This window comes from Coloeus monedula (genome assembly GCF_965178545.1).
Source record: "Coloeus monedula genome assembly, chromosome: 4".
NCBI lineage: Eukaryota > Metazoa > Chordata > Aves > Passeriformes > Corvidae > Coloeus > Coloeus monedula.
In genome coordinates this window covers 53,760,569-53,779,295 of record NC_138784.1, presented here as the reverse complement: position 1 = coordinate 53,779,295, position 18,727 = coordinate 53,760,569, and the positions used below count along the sequence as shown (strand labels likewise).

Genomic DNA, 18,727 nt, shown 5'->3' with positions numbered 1-18,727 from the left:
AAGAAACCCATAGAGTCATTACACAGTAACAGCCCTGTTCTCTGCACAGAAATACTCAGCTTCTCCTACCTCCTCTGGCACTCAGGGGAGTTGGCATCCTGTAAACTGGGATTTTGTTGTTTCATTTCTTAATTTGATTTGGAGTTTGATGTTTTACCACTTCCACCTTGAATATTTGATTATGCAAATAAAATTGAGACTGCACAAGATGACATGTTTAAGGATATATTTCCAAAGCTTTTCTTAGAGATTTTATGTGGTAGAGGCATTTTGGACTACACTCATCTAACACATCTATTTATCTATTTATCTATTTGTCTATTCACGTCAGGAATGCCACAGTTTTGAAAATTGATTCCACTTCTCACTTTTAACCCATTGTGATTAAAAATAAGCCACAACAGTGTACCAATGATACTTTCCACAGGAGAAAAGGAATTTCAGATGAGCATACCCTCATCCCTCTTGGTTAGGGCCAAAAACGGGCATGACAATGCCTTCAACTTCCTATGCCTTGCCCATTGTGGGCTGCAGAGAAGCCCTTGATAGATTATGTATGGTAGCAAACAAATTTCAACTAGCACTGAGCCCATAGAGGCTCTTCTAACTCCTGTCCTGGACTCCTCAAAGCTGCTTCATTGAGGAAATTCTTTAACAGCTGCTGTTCATGCTTGTATTGCATAAGCATTTCTCTCACACGCAAGGGGGTTTCCAGCTTTTCACATCATGTCAAAAGAAACCTCTTTAAATCAAGCATAACATGACTCACAGAAGTCAAGGATCCTTGGATCCATGGAAGGACTGGTTGCATATTCTTTCTCTCTTTCCCTCTCTGACAGACACACACATGCATAAAATTGTTTACAATTAGGAAGACAGTTCATGCTTAGAATACGTCCTAATTTTAAAATAGGTTAACTTCAGGTTTTATGCAACAATTCTTTTAGGTTGCAAAATCTCTTAATCTCTCCAGCCTGTCTATATCCTTGTCTCTTTAATCTCCATTTCATAAGCCCATCACTGTAGTATCTTGATGCATATGCATTTAAAAAGCAGTTCTCAGATATTCACAGACAAGGACATCATTAGCTTCTAATGTGGGTGAGAACACTTCTGTAAAAACCTAACACATTATTAGCAGAATAACAAACAGGCCCTACCGAGTTACACACGTACAGCAGTTGGTAGAAAATACAGACTGCTTCTCGTCTACTTCTAGTAACATATGACACCATTTTGTTATCACAGCACATGGGAATTGCTAAGGAGCATATTCAGCTATTAATTACACTAATTTGGCAGATGGGACGTTTTTATCTCATTCTAGTGTGACTAAAATTCTCATAGCTGTTTTCTCCTAACTATATTTGATCTAATCTCATCTACTATTGATTTCAAATAGCAGGACAACAACTTCCATGGGAAAAAAGGAGAAAAGAACCATGTCCAATGCCAATGAACATGACGCACAGATGTCTTTTTTGCCAACACTTTGCATTCACCAGCAATTTAGGTGTGAAGAATCATGCAAACATGTCCAAAGTCTCAAAGACTGCAGAGCACCAAAGATTAAGATCTCTTTCCCATGTTTTTGTTATGTCAAAATTAGAGCAAAACACATACACACACCCCAATCTACATTGTGAAACGATTTAGCATTTTAGGGCTTTGCAATTTTTCCATACCTACACAGGTACATACACATAAACAGTGGACCCAGGACAGAATTTTCAAGTCTGCCCTGGGGTACCTTGCTGGCCAGGTCTGGAGATGGAGGGGAACTATGTGCAGTCATTTAGTAAACCCCTACCAGAAGAAAGAAGTTAGATATGATCATGTCTTAAAGTGGCAGCTCTAGTCTGGAAATGCCATGATGCTGGGTGCCATATGAAAATATCAGGTGGGCCTTAGCATACTCCTATTGTTTTTGTCCTGATGTTCGGAAAATGTGAAGTAGCTGACAGGAGTCAGAGCAGATTCCTTTAGAGCAATCAGCATCATGACACAGGCAACTGTTAAGGCCCTGACATACTTCTTCAAATACTATCACAAGACTGATGAGACTGCACTCAGCCCTTTTCCAAATCAGGAATGAGAAAGATAGCAACATCACACTGGGGAAGAATACATGTTGCTCGTCTAGGGAAATTAACATAGACTTTTAGAAACAGGTCTGCTAAGAGAATAGTCAAGGCTTGCTGCAAGTGGGAAAGAAAGAAATGGGCCAAAGTGGACTTGTGGTTGTACAGAAAGATCAAAAGGGGAGGTTATTCTTAAAGGTGTCAGTCAATTATAGTACCCATATTAGCGTTCAGTCAAGAAATCTTTGATTGTTCAAGTAGGTATGAGCCACATCAGGACTGGATCACTGGAATCAGACAAATTTGTTTAACTTTGTTTTTGTCTTCCACAGTTTTGTTGAAACGTAAGAAAACTAGGACTGCAGTATGTGAAACCTATGGCTCCTGCCCTCTAGCTCTCAGAGGGAGCTCTAAAGTCTGTTTGCAGTCATCACGGGACAGTATCAGCAGTCACCCTCTGGAGACTGTGTGCTGGGATTTTGAAGGGAATGCTCTCCCATACGTCTGAAGAAGATCTCAGATAGCAAGATAGGTGTGCATTTCTTGTAATTTGATGCACCCCAGGCTGGTGGATGCTTAGCACATCACCAACACATCTGCACACACACATCCATTCATTAAGATCTTGTCTGCATCCAACAATCTGCTTCAAACCATTGGTTCAACCATGATGTGAGATGTGTAAATCCTGGAAAAAACCCCCAAATTCTTCTTTTTCTTCTCCTTGAAAGAAAAAAAAAAATTGGAGGAAGAGGATATCTGTAGGTATCCTACCCTCTTTTCAAACTGCCCTTGTGGAGAGTTGGCCAAACACATTTTGTTGTGGTATGCAAGCCATCAGAAAGCATCTTTCAAAGTCCACCTTTTGCAAGTCAGCTTCATTTTCAGCAAATGCTTGGAGGACTCAAAGGTTAAAATAAGTGGTGTTTAGCCCCAGGAAGAACACCTATGTCCTTCAACTAACCCAAGAGTTCTAATGAATGAAAATAATCTTTCAGTGTAATTGAATGTATGGTAACTATAGACACATTTATTTCTATACAATTAGATGAACTCATTGTAGTTGCATGTGCCATGTAGTATTTAATATGATTTGAACAAAAGGCTCCAAGGATGATTCTGTATTTATCTCTATGAAATAATGAGGAACATGATGGCTTAGGTGTGTAGAGTAAAACATACCTCATTTTTTTACAAGTCTGGCACAAGACTTAGTCATATACTGTTCAAGTTGATGAGGCATTTGTCTGCAGGATGACTAAACAATCAGACATACACGGATTATAATTTTACCAGACAAAGAACAACGCTTCCACACAGACAGATGTTTTCACCGTCTTCTGTTGCAAACATTTTGTGTGAAAAATTCCATTATAGCTTAAAGGCTTTGAAAGATTGTGTAAGCATAGAGGAATTCACTTCTTAACAAGACCTATCATTAAAAATTAACCACACTTGGGAAATTTAAACACCTGAAAGTTCAAAACACTACTTAACTCTAAAATATTATTAAGAAATTATAAGTTAAAATTCCTGTTTTAACAGCTGAATTTTAAGTACTTCAGCAAATATTACCTTTTAATATTTCCTGTTCTTAATTACACATGACTCAATGGTACATTATTATACGACTAAACTCTGGGTAGTATTTCTCAATGATAAGCAAAATATATATCCCTCCTGCTATTGAGGCCAACTTTCTATATACTGCTAATTGGATAAATAACAACCTGCTAGAACCCTTTTCCCTTCACCAATTTTTAAAAGTAAAAAATCAATCTTGTACAAAAATCAAAGAATTGTCTTAATACATTTGTATATGTCTTACTGTAAAAAGTCATTAACCACAGCTACAGAGAATTTTGTTGAGCCAACATAATAGAGATATAGTATTATATTATGATGAAAAATTTATTTGATTCAATTAGGACATATATATGGAGCTGCCTAAGAATGAGACAGTCTGCATCTCATTTCCCTTAAAGTGGAGAAAAAAGCCTGCTGATATTATAAGTGGACTGAAAGCAAATCTACTCAGCCAGAAAAACCTTAACCTCAGCACTTCAAAATTTTCCTGTTTACTGTGTATGAAATACAAACATATAACTGACTATTCTTGCTAACACATCATAAAGCAAAATAAGGCCTCATAAAACTGTTTTTGTGCATGTACATACATTCTCATGTCTCCACCAGCTTGAGTGTTATTGTTTCACTACAGGTGGTCTTATGTTTTTATGAAACCAAGTGTCCTGGTTTTGGGTGGGATAGAATTAATTTTCTTCCTAGTAGCTGGTACAGTGCTGTGGTTTGGGTTCAGGATAAGAATAATATTGGTAACACACTGGTTACCAATATTATGGTAACTGATGGTTTCGTTGTTGCTGAGCAGCACTCACACTAAGTCAAGGACTTTTTAGCTTCTCCTTCCTCCGTGCCAGAGAGGATGATGGCACAAGAAGCTGAGTGGACACAGCCATGACAGCTGACCCCAACTGGCCAGAGGGATATGTCAAACCATATGGCATCATGCTAAACAATAAAAGTGGGGGGAATTGGTTGGGGGGCAGCGGCTGCTGCTCTGCGATGGGATCGGCATCAGTCAGTGGGTGTTGAGAAATTGCATTGTGCATTACTGCCTTTGTATACTTCTTCATCTTCTTCTTCTTCTTCTTCTTCTTCTTCTTCTTCTTCTTCTTCTTATTATTATTATTATTATTATTATTTTCCCTTCCTCTTCCATTCTGCTAAACTGTCTTTTTCTGAACCCACAAGTTTTACCTATTTTCTGATTCTTTCCCTCATCCCTGTGGGCGAGTGAATGGCTGTGTGGTGTTCAGCTGCCTGCCAGATTAAACCACAACACACAGAAACAACTTAATTCAAACAGTTTTATATGGACACAAACTAAAATAGCAGTTAATGATGATGTGAAATCAATTGGAACTCAGGCAGGGAAATGGATTTCTCTTATAGAGAAAGATTATAATTTTACAGATGTGCTTTGGAAAACAAATCAATTTTAATGTAAGAAATAAAAGTAGCCTGGAGTCAGAAAGCAAATTAGAAAGCATTTTTGAAAGCTTAATTATGATGCAGGCAGGAAAAAAGTGCTCTGTTTGGGTGACCACAAATATATTTCAGAAGCACTGACAAATGAATACAAGTTAGTGACCAAGAGATATCTGCTGCATTTTGCCATTGTTCTATGAAACTCGAGAACAATAGAAGGATTGCTCTTAAAAACACAGTTCATCTTCCATGCGCTGCATTTCAGCCAAAAAGAGCATTCACTTTACATCTTAATTCATCACTTGCTGAAGTGAACACAAATCAGGGACACAGCACAGCACTGGTTAATTGTTGCATGTCTCCCTTCACATTCATTAAAAGTAGAAAGATAAGTAGGCTTTTTTTATCTTTTTTTTCCCCCCCATATAATACTAATAGAGAAGCACATGAAAACAGCCTCCAGCTACCAAAGTTGAAATCTGACAGTGGTATAGAGATTAACACCTCCTATTCAAATTAAAAGATGTAATCACAGACTTATGCTGTTTATGTCTTAGCATGATCATAGAATCATGGAATGGTTTGTGTTGGAAGGGACCTTAAAGATCATTTGGTTCCAACCCCCTGTCATGGGCAGGGAACCTTCCACTAGTCCAGGTTGCTCAGAGCCCCATCCAGCCCGGTCTTGAAGACCTCTAAGGATGGCAAGTTCACAACTGCTCTGGGTAACCTCTGCCAGAGCTTCACAATCCTTAAAGATTTCTTCCTAATATCTAAACCTACCCTCTTTCTGGCCATTCCCCCTTGTCCTATCACTACATGCCCTGGTAAAAAGTCCCTCTCAATCTCTCTCGTAGACCCCCTTCAGATACTGGAAGATTGCTCTAAGGTCTCCCCAAAACCTTCTGTACTCCAGACTAAACAGGCCCAACTTTTGGAGCCTGTCTTCATAGGAGAGGTGCCCCAGCCCAGTGACCACTCACAGGCCCTCCTCTGGACTCATTCCAACAGTCAGCATTTTTCTTTTGCTGAGGACCCCAGAGCTGGACACAGTACTCCAGGCAGAGCAGAGGGAGAAAATCACTTCCTTCAGCCTGCTGCCCACACTGCTTCTTATGTAGGCCAGGGTGTGGTTGGCTTTCTGTACTGTGAGTGCACACTGCTGGCTCCCGTTGAGCTTTTTGTCCACAAACACCTCCAAGTCCCTCTCACTGCTTTCAGTCCATTCTCTGCCCAGCCTGAATTTGTGATTGGGATTCCCCTAAGAGAGGTGCAGGACATTGCACTTGGCCTTTTGAACTTCTTGAGGTTCACAGAGGCTCATCTTCCAAGCCTGTCAAGGTCCCTCTGGATGGCATCCCTTCCCTTCAGCAAGTCAACTGCACCGCACAGGTTGGTGTTGCTAGCAAACTTGCCTAGGGTACACTCAATTCCTCTGTCCATGTCAACAGCAAAAATGTCCTTTGTAAGGGATTTTGAACTCCAGAGACCAAAGTTACACAAGCTGAATATTCGAAACCCCTGCACAGAGTGGCACCGAGGTTAGTTGAGCCCATTTTGAGTGGACACATGAATGAAGTTCTTAGTGAACTTCAGCAAATAAAAATGTAAATCAAACAGCATTCCAGATCACCTCAGTGTCCTCACTTGGGTTGATGACTTTTTCCCTTTCATTTGGCACTCGTGCTATTTTTTGACATCTGCTTTTGTTTCCAGCATTGAAACCTCCTGCTTATTTTATTAAGGAAATTATGATATCTTCAGTTTGAGATGTCAGTGATCTCTATAGTACTTAGAGACAAGGTATATAATAAATCAAAACTAAAATCACAATTGAGGAAATATAAACATTTATAGATGGTTATCAAAATCTCTTTTGAAATAAACATGTATTTGTTCACAAGAATTATATCTTCCTGCTTCTCAATAGCTCCTTTATAAAAACTCCAGTTTGCTTAAACCTAAATAACGCAGACAAAAGTCTTTTTCAGTAAACAAATAAAAAAAATTTCTTTTTCTACTACATCGCTTGGACAGCGTAAAGTAATTTCAATGTTTGACTTATCAAAGGCAGAATCAGGATCTTATCAGCCAAGAAGGGAACCATTTTTTTTCATCTGACTTTGGTATGAAGAAAGTCACTCTTAGTTCTTAAGTTGCATTGACACAAAGGAGTTGATCCAATTTACTTATTTATTTGGTAAAAGAAGTAAAAATTCAATTGCAAAATGTCACACAAAATTAAAATCACTACAAAGTTATGATAAAATAACATCTGAAGGAAAGAGATAGGAGAAATATACTAAAAGGGGAGCATGCTTTAGAGTGATGACTTTAAAAGAATAAACCAGGTAAATGGACATCTGTGCAAAGGTAACAGGGGTAATTCAGCAGATTTCCACAGAGCAGCAAAGGTTATCAGACAATGTCAGGAGACTCCTGTAAAAGGTGCAGAATGGGAAACAAGTGCTATTAGTTTTACAGAGATTTTTCTCTCAAGGTGTTAATGTAGGTCACATAGGATCTGGCTGTCATCTGACACTAGAATAGATCAGCGACCTCAGAGTTAGAATATGATGGAATTTGAATTATGAAATTAAGCTTCACAGACACTCATTTCATACACTTGGTTTTAATGGAGCCTTTACAAATGCTGTCCTGTTTTTGACACTCATGAATGAGAGTGGTCAGATACGGGATGTGGAAATGTCAGCAAATCCTCTCAACAATTCCCTGGCAATCCACTTCCATAGTGGCATACTGTTCCTCCACTGTCCTTCAATTGCCTGACCAAAGGGTGGTTGCTTGTCAAAGCAGCCTTATGACCATGGAAATCAAAGACCAAAGCAAAGCAATCATATTCTTGAATATTGTTCTCTGTGGTCAATCCAGAAGAGCTTGCTTTGTACATGAGAAGCAAATCAAGCTTCTCCTCAGTCATAAAAAGCAATATTATTTTTTTTTTTTTTAATATTCTAGGAGTAACCTACAGCTCTATAGTAACAGAGAAAACCACTGGCAGAAATAAAGCAAAATTGCAATAAAGTCCTTTGTGCAGGGCAAGAAATTTATCAGAAATGAAGGAGAAAATATTAATTGAAAGACTATTATTTTTGTATTTGTCTATATGGAAATGCTCTTGGATTTTATCAAAATGCCACTTTTAGTTACTATTTTCTTACCTAGGCAATACACTTTAAAGAGCTTTATAACAATTAATTACTTACTTTCTGGATATTTGTATCCTCAGTAAGGTACCTGAGCCTCAGATCAGAGCTCTCTCTCAACAGTTTAACAGTCATAGCATGCTTATTAAGGAGACCTTGTGTTTCCAAGTAATCACTTTAGAAGCTTCACTAAAAGAAAAGAATGTGCAAGAAGACTTGGTAAGATTAGTGTGCACAAGCAATGCCATGCATTAGGTATGCAGCAGAAGAAAACCAACTTGCATGTGAGACAAAACTGGTACAACAGTGCAAATATGTCCTCCATTTGCTGTCCTTGTGTACTCACTGCAGGTCAGACTGACAACCACATACACCATAAGTCTTGAAACTCCAGTGGTGTGACCTAAGATCCTCTGTGAAACAGCAGCAGACAACTGTGTCTGCATATGAGGCTAAATTACAGACAGCGGTTGGTTTTCATCCCTGTGAATTTTTCACCCAAATATTTTTCTAGTTATAATAAAAAGGGATTTTTCTCACATATCAATCTTAAAAATATTTTGAAAGCTTCAGGACACTAAATATCCAGGTAAATAAGAATGAATTAAAATGTAAAGCCTTTTACATACCCTTCTGCCCTCCACACAGCGCTGGAGCTCAGGCTTGGCCAGCACAGAGTATTGGCAGCCGTGGGGCTGCCATGTTATTTCTCTCCAGTCGCAGGTTCTGTTGTCAGAGCAGCTGAGGCAAGGGACAATCCATTGCCCTGGAAAACAGCAATGAATGTCAGCACCTCCTCTGTATTCTTCTGAGTAGTTTTATTACAAAGGAAGTAAGTAAGATATTTTTGAGTATTTTATTCACATATGAGTTAGAAAACCTCATATGGGAGTTTCCCGTAAATTAAATGCCCTCCAATACTTTGAAGAGACTATTTCGTTTCACTGTGTTATGCCCTTTTCCTTTAGCTAGGGTGGGAGTTCCTTCCTTTCCTGAAAGAGCTGCGAATGCTCAAATTTGACAGCCAGTTGTGGGTTCATTTCTCAGTCCGTGTTGCCTTTCTTGTAGCAGCTTATCCTTTCTCAACAGAAGGGGTATGCAAAAGAGAAAACGGGTGAGGAGGTTGGATACAAATAGAAAATATGCACATCCAGACACGTCTGAAGATTCATTCTCATCTACAATGAAACATCTAAAGGTTGGGTGTATGGTTGAGAGCACTTGACATAAAAATGAAGCAAGATTAAGACTTTCCTTCCAAAACACTATTTTTTTTAACTTGTGAGAATTCAGAGGATTGTCCCAGACTGCACAAATACATTTCAGAAGATGACAGTAAGGTGAAATGAATAATATACGTGATTTATGAGAGCCTGATCTTATTTACAAAAATTGTTTTGAAGATTAGGAGCATAAAGTAGGATTACTAAAAATCAGTGGGTTTTAGTAATCCCTTATCTAAGGTTAAATGGTTTTGTTATTTTGATTTTCTAAAACTATTCCTTTCCAAAATCCTACTGGAAACTTGAGGGATTTAATTTCTGAAGGAAGACAGAAAACTTTTGAGTTGCCTTTATATTCGGATGAACAAAAGAAACACTTTTTCTTGCTGTAAGAAGTACACGGTGCTGACAGTATCTCCCAGTGCCTATGTAACTGCCAGCAAAACCTACTTCTGTTCTTATTGAAGGCATTACACAAAGAAGGGCACAGAGGCCTGACATCCTTGTGTCAGTGTTATTGGGCCTTGCTACCACAGATGAGTTTCTCACCAAAGCCCAGAAAACAGAGCCAGTCAAATGCCTGGAGATCAGACCTGGCCTTAGAGTTTGTCCCCACCACTGCTGCCAGGCAGCAGCTCAGCAGCCAGCTGTGTGTGATGGATTGCTGCTGCACAGGAAGCAACAACAAAAAGTACAATACTGTCTTTTGATATTTCATCTGGCCAGGGACTGAGGGGGAGGCTGAGTGAAGAAACCCTGCAAGATCCCAGCGGCCTTGGGAGAGTCAGCTGCTACCTCAGGAGCGAGGGAGTTTCCAGGGAGGCAGTTTGTGCTTGCACTTAGGCAAAAGTCCAAGTGACTATGTTTTGGTAAGTAGCAGGGTGAGTTGCCTTAATAGATAAAGAAGTCCTTCTAAATAAAAGCATCAAGAATTTTTTGTATGGGAGCCCACACAGGTACATCTAAAGGACGAATACATCCCACAGTGCCATGACCATGCAGTACCAGTGGCTGCGTACACTGCACAGCTGCCCTTCTTTCTGCCCTGTGCAGAACATGCTCACACCACCCGCAGAAGCACCTGTAGATGATTTGGAGCAAATTATAGCAGACTGAACCTAAACAAAACCTTGGACTCTGGCTTTGAGCACAGTGTGGTTCAGTGAGCATAACCCAGCTTCCCCTGTTCCCATGGGCATGGGTGCCTCATGGAAGCTGTGCTGGGCAAGCAGCCCAGTTCACAGCATGGAGGGAGGGAGGAGAGAAGGAGGGAAACTCAGGACCATGGTGGGAGGGTGCAAACAGAAAGACAGAGATACCCCATGCTTCTTGCTCAGAGGAATTTCAAACTTGCGTTTTCTGCATCCTAATCACTCAGCTGTTAGGAGAAATATTCCCCACTCAGTTAAGGACCACTTTAAAGTTCAAAATTCATTAGGACAGGCAAACAGCATGCTTGTAACCTGGTAATTTTTGTGTGAAAAGAGAGATCTGAACTTTGATCCCTGAGCAAGATCCTATGTAGAATTTTTATCAAGGGGTTAATTTGAATCTTTATCAAGTTACAAAGGGGATAATCAGGTTCTGGAGCAGGGAGTCCTCTTCCAAATGAATACCCTGCTCAGATGGGACACCAGAGGCTGAATTTAGACTTTTTCTCTTACTGTAGCCTCCCTGTGCTGCCTGTTGTGAATTCCTTACTCATGCTGGCCCTCCCTTGGCTTTGTGGTGCCCTGTTCCAGGCTGTGGTCTCGTGGCCATCACTGGGGCCAGGAATACTTTGACCCTCCAAGATTTCTATTGCCACTTGTGGATCTTGCCATTGGCTCCCACTTTGCAATCTATGACTAAATGGTCATTCCCAGCTTCACAGCGTTCTCTTGAGGAGATTGAAAATGCCAGGTCTCTCATAACCCAGCAATAGGTGCCATGCAAACACCTTTTTCTGCTTTGTACCTTTTGAGAGCAGGGACAGAATGGTTGGTTGGTTTGAAGTCTGGACTCAGACCCTGCCACTGCTATAGAGGTCTTAATAAATGACCCAAGAGGTGTTTCAGGCAGTGACCTATATTTTAAAATTATATGAAAACTCAGTATTTTTTTCCTGATGTTGTAATTTTTCTTTCAACCCAAATACATAAAAGTTCTGGCAATGTCTACAACACACAAGATCCCTCATTTCATGGAATTTTCTTTTTAACATCCCATACTTTTATGAGCTGATCTGGTTTTGTGTAATAAACTAGAAAAGTAGAACTATATAAAATGAATATTGAGGAGCCAAAATATCTGAAAAATAAAAGTTTAAACTTTGGCAACTGAAAGTGATAAGTAACTTTTGACTAGCTTCTTTTAAATAGTTTGGTTTATGTTCAATAATTCCCTAGGCATATTAATGAAAAAAAAGATCAATTTCTGGCATATGTTAAAGGTTAGTGGCAAATGTAAAAAGATTTGAGAACACACATATATGGAGATAAATTCATATTTATAGGAAGCACTAAACATTTAATGCTAACAGAATACTTCCTGGTTTTATATTTACATAGAGTTTTTAAATGATGCGTGTAAGTTTATGCATTTTAAATCCAACTATTGTGAACTTTTCCTGTTGCAATTTCACAACAATTGGTCAATGAGTTCTTAACCTTCAGAAATAGGATTGTGTTAAAAGATAAAATGAATCTCACAAAAAAGAAGACAACAGTGAAAAATTGCAAACAGTATTAGCTTGGAAATTAGGCTTATATTCTATGGCAATTTTAAGTTGCTCTTCCCTCACTTACATAAGTTAGCAGCACATAATCCAGCTTTCAGCACCATTTCAATCAGGCAGCATTATGTGGTGCTTCAGGCAAAAGCACTAACATTGGCTCTACCAGGAAAGGGCAAGTTTACCAATAATTAAGTGAATGAGAGCAAGAAAGAAAGACACACTGTTAGTTTCTTCACAAAATAAAAATTGGCATAATCAAAGTTTTATAAAAACCAGTAAGCAGGAGGTTTCCACAGGAAGAGCGAAAGCTGGATTTTTGGCTCATTAGGGTAGTTATCAGTTGCATACATAAATCTTCTGCTTAAGATACGAGATTAAACATTGCCAGTACTCGTTAAAACTGTTCTCATAAAATCACATGAAAATAAACAGACTTTCAAAATAATTAGTTGGGATTTTTTACTTTCTATTTAAAAAATATTAGCCTAAAATTGAAAGTTTTAACCAATAACGGCTGTACACTTAACTTGATAGTTTTGCTTTTTCTTTCAGTCTCTTATTTTTATTCATCCTTTTACATTGTCATAGTCACAATTACACATATTTTGCTTTCAAATTTAAAATCAAGGTTTTTCTATAGTGCTGAACAATCATCCATAGAAAGAGAAAATATTATTCTAGCTTGATAATTCAAAATCTAAATGTTTAACCTACACTGATGTTAATTTGTTAATTTATTACTAGTTTACTTTTGCATTTGGTCTTTATTTGGTACCCTAAGACCTTTAGGAAGGTTTTTCTCTGTGAATAGGCTATGGAAATATTTTTCTTTTCATTCTAGCTGCATCTATGAAAAACAAAAGTAAAAACTGTTTTGAAAAGGACATGATTTACTACAGAATAAATAGCCTTAGGCCTATGGACTTATGTCCAAACTGAGATTTACTCTTTGTAACCAAAGGACACATTCATTTTGTTGGACTTCAATTTATGTCTCTGCTGGATCCAGATCCAGACAGCTGTTGAATGCAGAGAGAGACCACACAGAATTATTTTAGACTGGGTACAGTTGTAGGAAGAATAGAAAGTGGGATATAGCTAAAACATACATGTCACAGCAACAGAAAATTAAAAGGGAATTTGTGATATCTTACCCACCAGATTTTGTAATTGTCTACAAACCACATTTCTACAGACTGCAGCAACCTAATCCACCTGCAGGAATTTAGCACAAGTTCTCATGGTGTCTGTCAGTTCTCTCTCCCTCTCTCCCTCTGAGAAGCCAAGCACACAGTTAATATTTGCTTACTTCTGTATTATTGATACTGCAAAAATGAACAACAAGCTAATTTTCATATGATAGCCTGGCTCAAACCACATGAATCAAAGGAGAACTTCTGAAAGAAAAAGATTTTTTTGGTAGAAAAATTGTAATTTCATTCCACGATGTAAACACAAAGGAAAGAAACTTCCCCTGTTGTATATTTGCATTTATTGATTAAAAGAGGGATGGAGAGAGAGAGAGAGAGAAGTAGTGCAAATTAAGTGTATATTTGGAAAAGTGTTGAATTTCCTTCAAAGAATAGTGCCAGGGTGACTAGGAGAAGAGGAAATCATTTCTGTCACGGTTAGACCCTGAATTACTGCCTCTGCTCTACCTCAAAAGGTTAGAAATGAGTTGTGAAATCCTGGTTGTACTGAGCTATAAAGCAGCCTTATAAATTCTACCATTAATGTCAGAAGAAGTAAGGTTTCATCTCTATCTCTGATGCTCCACCTCAGCCTCTGTCTGTGAACGCTCAAACACAAGCTTTTCTCAGCACAGATATATTGTACTGTAGTAGTACCTCAATATCCCTATGAAACTGTTTCCTAGCATGAGAACAGTGTATGACACCACCTTACCTCTGCAGAAGTTTTGAGCTGCTTTCTGAGGGGAAATTACATTGCTTGGCTTCTCTGAAAAATTATTTAAGAGATGTTCCTGCTTTAGCAGGGAATTTGCCATTTGCCATTGTTCATTGCCAGGATTGGTATATCATTTGTTGGTTACGAATTTGGAATGATGCTTTCCAGTTCCAGGTGGGAGCTGAGACATGCATTAACTCTATACAGTCTCTTGTTGCCAGATACTGCAAACCCCACTTCTAGGCTCGCTAAACACCTGTTGGCAATATTCACTTTATAAGCACAAATTATTCTTCCCTGTTTAATATACTTGTCCTTTGAGTATACATCTCCTGAAGTTTGTTTGAACTTTAATTTTGTGTATTATTCACAACATGGCTGCAAAAGATATTATATGCAGCCTCACTTAGCTAGATTCAGTATTCAAAAAGAGTATGCTGTATATCAGGAGAAGGAGATGGTCTGCCTGAGAAAGGACTCAGTGGATTTGGTTTGGGCTTTCTAGTGTCGAACTTTATGTCCTGATATTGTTGCATAGAATGATTCACAATTTGTGTGATTAAAATATGCTGCTAGGAACAGCAGTGTCTCTTTTGTGCATTCCCTCCATATAACACAAATGTATTACATGCCTCTGTTTCACATGAAGTGATGCATTCAGGCAGTTCCCACATTCCTGTTACTTTTTATTGATTATTCAATGAGTTTGTGCAAATTTACTGCTGTGGGGGGCTGCTCCTGTCTATGGCAAGATAAAGAATACAGTTGTGTCAGTAGACCATAGAGGACTGTTGGTTTATTTTTCATTTTTCTAACCAAGAACCGAACAGAATTACTTACTGTCTAATACAGCAACAACTTAAATATGAAAAAGACCCCATGCCTGAGTAGTTAAAGTACACTGGAATAAATCTTCATGAAGCTGTGACTTTCACATGAGTACCTGTTTGACAATCTGTTGTAATCTGAGTTCTCACTAAACCAAAGACATGTCTAGATTGTATTGGTTATTGTATAATTCTTTATTTGTCCCCCTTGTTTTTTAAGGTATAAATATATGTAAAATTAAAAACTAGTTTTGCGTTTCTAATATAGCAGTGGAAATATAAAATCCAAATGGATCTAAGTGTTGTGTTCCTCTTCTAGAGTTAATTTTTATTTGGAGTAGAAAAACCCTTCTATTTAGGATAAAGCATTTTTATTTTAAGTGGTTTTATTGGAATATTTCAATGCATTTTAAAGACTATATGAAAATAGCACATGCAGTGGTGGTCACTGATTAGAAAATTATTAAACAAAAAATTCTCACATAAACAAATTAGCCTGATTTTAAAAATCAGTAACTATTACAAGTGATTAGTTCCATTCATGGTGCGTAGGTTAGTGCATGTCTATACCAAAGAGTTAATAGTGTTTCTAGTTTTTCTTTGAAGAGGTGAATGAGTTAATTTTCAGAAAAAAGGGGGATAAAGTACAAACCTTTTGTGTCTCCAGCTTCACAGGTCTTAAACACCGTCTGTGAAATTGCTGAGAGGTATTCATGAGAGAGAGGCTGCAAGCCACAGGACTCCTCTGGGTGAATTCTGGAACCACAGTCCTGAATTAAAATAGAATCTGTGAAAATGACATCACTGCACCCATCCACATCACCTTGAAATCCTCTTCAAGAGTAAAAAAGTTATTTGGGGTGGTTCTGCAATTAATTCATCCTTAGCTCTTCAATATATAGTTTAATATGAAATTTAGAATCCTTTTTCCATTCAGACAAAGGTTTTGAAATAAATTATCCCAGTCCACAGTAAACATACAAGATACTACATTTGCTAAAGATGTAAGAAAATTTATTAAGGCTAACATATATAACATTCATGTAACATCATGAGGTCTCTACATATTGTATAATCTCTACCTATTTGCCCTTAGGAATTTTGTATGCCTATTTGTAGTCATATGGGATCCATTTCTGTGATGAAATGCCCCAAATTAGCTTCAGGAGATACAGGTGCTTAAAGGAAAAAAATTTCTATTTTTTAAAATGATATTAAAATTACTTTCACCACTGTTTTATAATATCATTCACTGTTGCCATGAGATTATGCTACATCTAGGATGCTATGCTTAAATTGCACCAATGAGCAAAAGACAATTAAGTCCTAACAGGGTCAAGGTGCAGACAGTTAATAGAATATGTGCCACTGATGTGGATAGCAATATGAACACATCTTGGAATTTTGTCAATACTGGTGGTTCTTGATTATGCAATCAAAAAGCAAAGTGAAACCATTGTCTCACAATTACTCTGATCTCATTAAAGTCCATGGTGGTGAAAAAAAAACCTAAAAAAAAAATCTTCCCAGTGACTTCAAAGGGTTATGATAATATCTGTGCATAAATAGGCAACAAAACAGTGGTTATGTGTGGGTTGTCCTGTTCTCTGCTTAACCTGTCTACCTAGGGAAAACTGTTATGACAAAATGAATGGCACAGTAACTTCTAGTATTAAATGGTGTTTGGAGTCTCTGGGTCTGGACACACTGTACAGCTATTTGACAGTATAACTTCAACTAACATTAACATCAGAAAGTTCCTACCCTGCAGTAAAACAATTTGCACAGGACTTCACAAGAAAGCCCCAAATTCCTGAATGTGCTGCCATTGCCCTCAACACAGTGCCATAAAATAACTCACCAGGGATTTTCTTGTTCATTCTGCCCAGGGTATGTGTTTAAGCAAACAAAATTTTATTTTAATCACATTTCTTGGGCAAAACCATTAACAACAATTTCATGTTTCTGGTTTATTACTAATTACAACCAATATGCAGGGAACTATGTAACTGATTCCCTTTGCATTTATTGTGTTTCCAAAGTAAAGGACACTGCTTGCATTTAATTTGTAATTCACATCTAAACTATCATGTCATGAGAGGTTGTGAATCCCTGAACAAGATTTATTTGTTTCCTTTTTACCTTTATAGGAGACCAATCCTTTACCATCCTTGACATATTGAATATAATATGCAAAATGAATCTGTGGCAGCTACAGATTTACTGCAGTTCCATAAATGTATGGCACATTGAGGGTTTTTCTAACTGCATTGTAGATTTTTTATTGTTTTCTTCAGGTGCCGTAGTGACATGACATCCTCTTTGCCTTGCCCAAAGATGAAACATCTTGTGATCTTAAGCATCTTTACAAAAGATCACTCATGGCAAAGATGAGAGTCAGACATGTAAACTTAAATGATAGTTGATGCTCTGTGTCTGTTCTTCCTGCAAACCTTCATTTTTAGAAGGGAGACATAAAAAGGCCCTTGTAATGTCTGGATTAGAATCAAAAGAAAATTTCCCCTGCATTTAGCATTGACTATAAGATTGGTGTGGTATTTTGCTAGTAAACTTTTATCTTTATGGAAGATTTTCTGGACACTAGCAAATAAAAGAGGAATAAAGCTGTCTTCTGTATATCTACCTAGCTTTTAATCAACATCAGTTGATACTTAGAGAGTGAACATTCCTGGAGTCCATCTGCTATGTGAAATGACAATTTCCTTGTCTCTTTCAGATCACACTATAGTGAACCTGATTCTTCATAACATTTAAGCCTTTAAACAGATTTTCAAGTCTGTTACTTTACTAAGTTTTCTTAATGATTACCTTAAAAATATTTGGGGCTATTAGTTCATGGTATTTTGTTTATTTATAGTCTGGGTGCCTAATTTAATAAGAATGTTGCTTGTTTAGTTCACCTTTCAATAACCACACTATATTTCCTCTCAATTATATACTTATGCATATATATACATATACATACATAGTTTCATTCAGATATATATAAATAGCAAAAAAAAAATTACAACCAGTTTTAAAATCTCACAGGTGGAGACAGAAAGAGAGAGAGACAAACAAAGCATTACGCACATAACACACTCATGCAGCTGATGTCACGGGATGAATGTCATATAGCAAAGACCACTGTAGATGCAGTGATGCTTTTGATTAAGGAATCTAACAACTATGGATGGATTTTTTAAATGGATTTTTTATTGTTGTTGTACCTTTTCACCACCTCCACCCTAATGAAAAAATGATCACTCTGAAATTGCAGCAAAAGGAAAGAAGGTAAGAAGCCCTTGACTTTCCTGGGAGAAGTCATCCCAATAGGGAAAAAATGCCCATCTGTGTTCATTTTAACACTTGGTGCTCCAGCAGTGACAGAACACCAAAACAAAAATCAAGTTACTTTTAACATCTACAGCTGCTGCTACCTATCAGCTCAAAAAGGCATTTTCAAATAGAAAGGAATGATTTTCAGTATTTTTCTGGAATAACCCAACTCTGTTCATTCAAAGCTGTGGCTAAAGCCATAATTTTTGGTGGAAAATTATGTTCTTATGTTAATGAATTGAATGCTTTGGAAACTCCCATCCAGGATGCCTGTATACAGGCTCTACAGTCAGCTTGCCCAGTAAAAGTCCTTCTTGTATTTATATGAAAACCTCTAACAGTCAATGGGAGTGGTGGGCTCAACACTGAAAAACAGGCAATTTCTGCTTCAGTACTCATTTCTGAAATTATATCCAGCCCAATTCACTGAAGACTACCCCTACCAGTCTAATAA

General features: G+C 37.8%; 1 protein-coding gene across 4 annotated transcripts in view; it reads right to left on the bottom strand.

Moving 5' to 3' along the window:
* The window catches only part of CPED1 (cadherin like and PC-esterase domain containing 1), a 142,605-nt gene that overhangs the window by 10,527 nt on the left and 113,351 nt on the right, over positions 1–18,727 (bottom strand). For all 4 annotated transcript variants that reach the window (XR_014226345.1, XM_082280310.1, XM_082280309.1 and 1 more), the window contains 2 exons: positions 15,587–15,704; positions 8,890–9,026 (listed from right to left, as the gene is read on the bottom strand). Coding sequence is in view for 3 of the 4 variants with exons in the window: in XM_082280310.1 (XP_082136436.1) it covers positions 8,890–9,026; positions 15,587–15,704 (255 nt within the window). In the remaining variant the exon portion in view is untranslated. The remainder of the gene's footprint in view (positions 1–8,889; positions 9,027–15,586; positions 15,705–18,727) is intronic.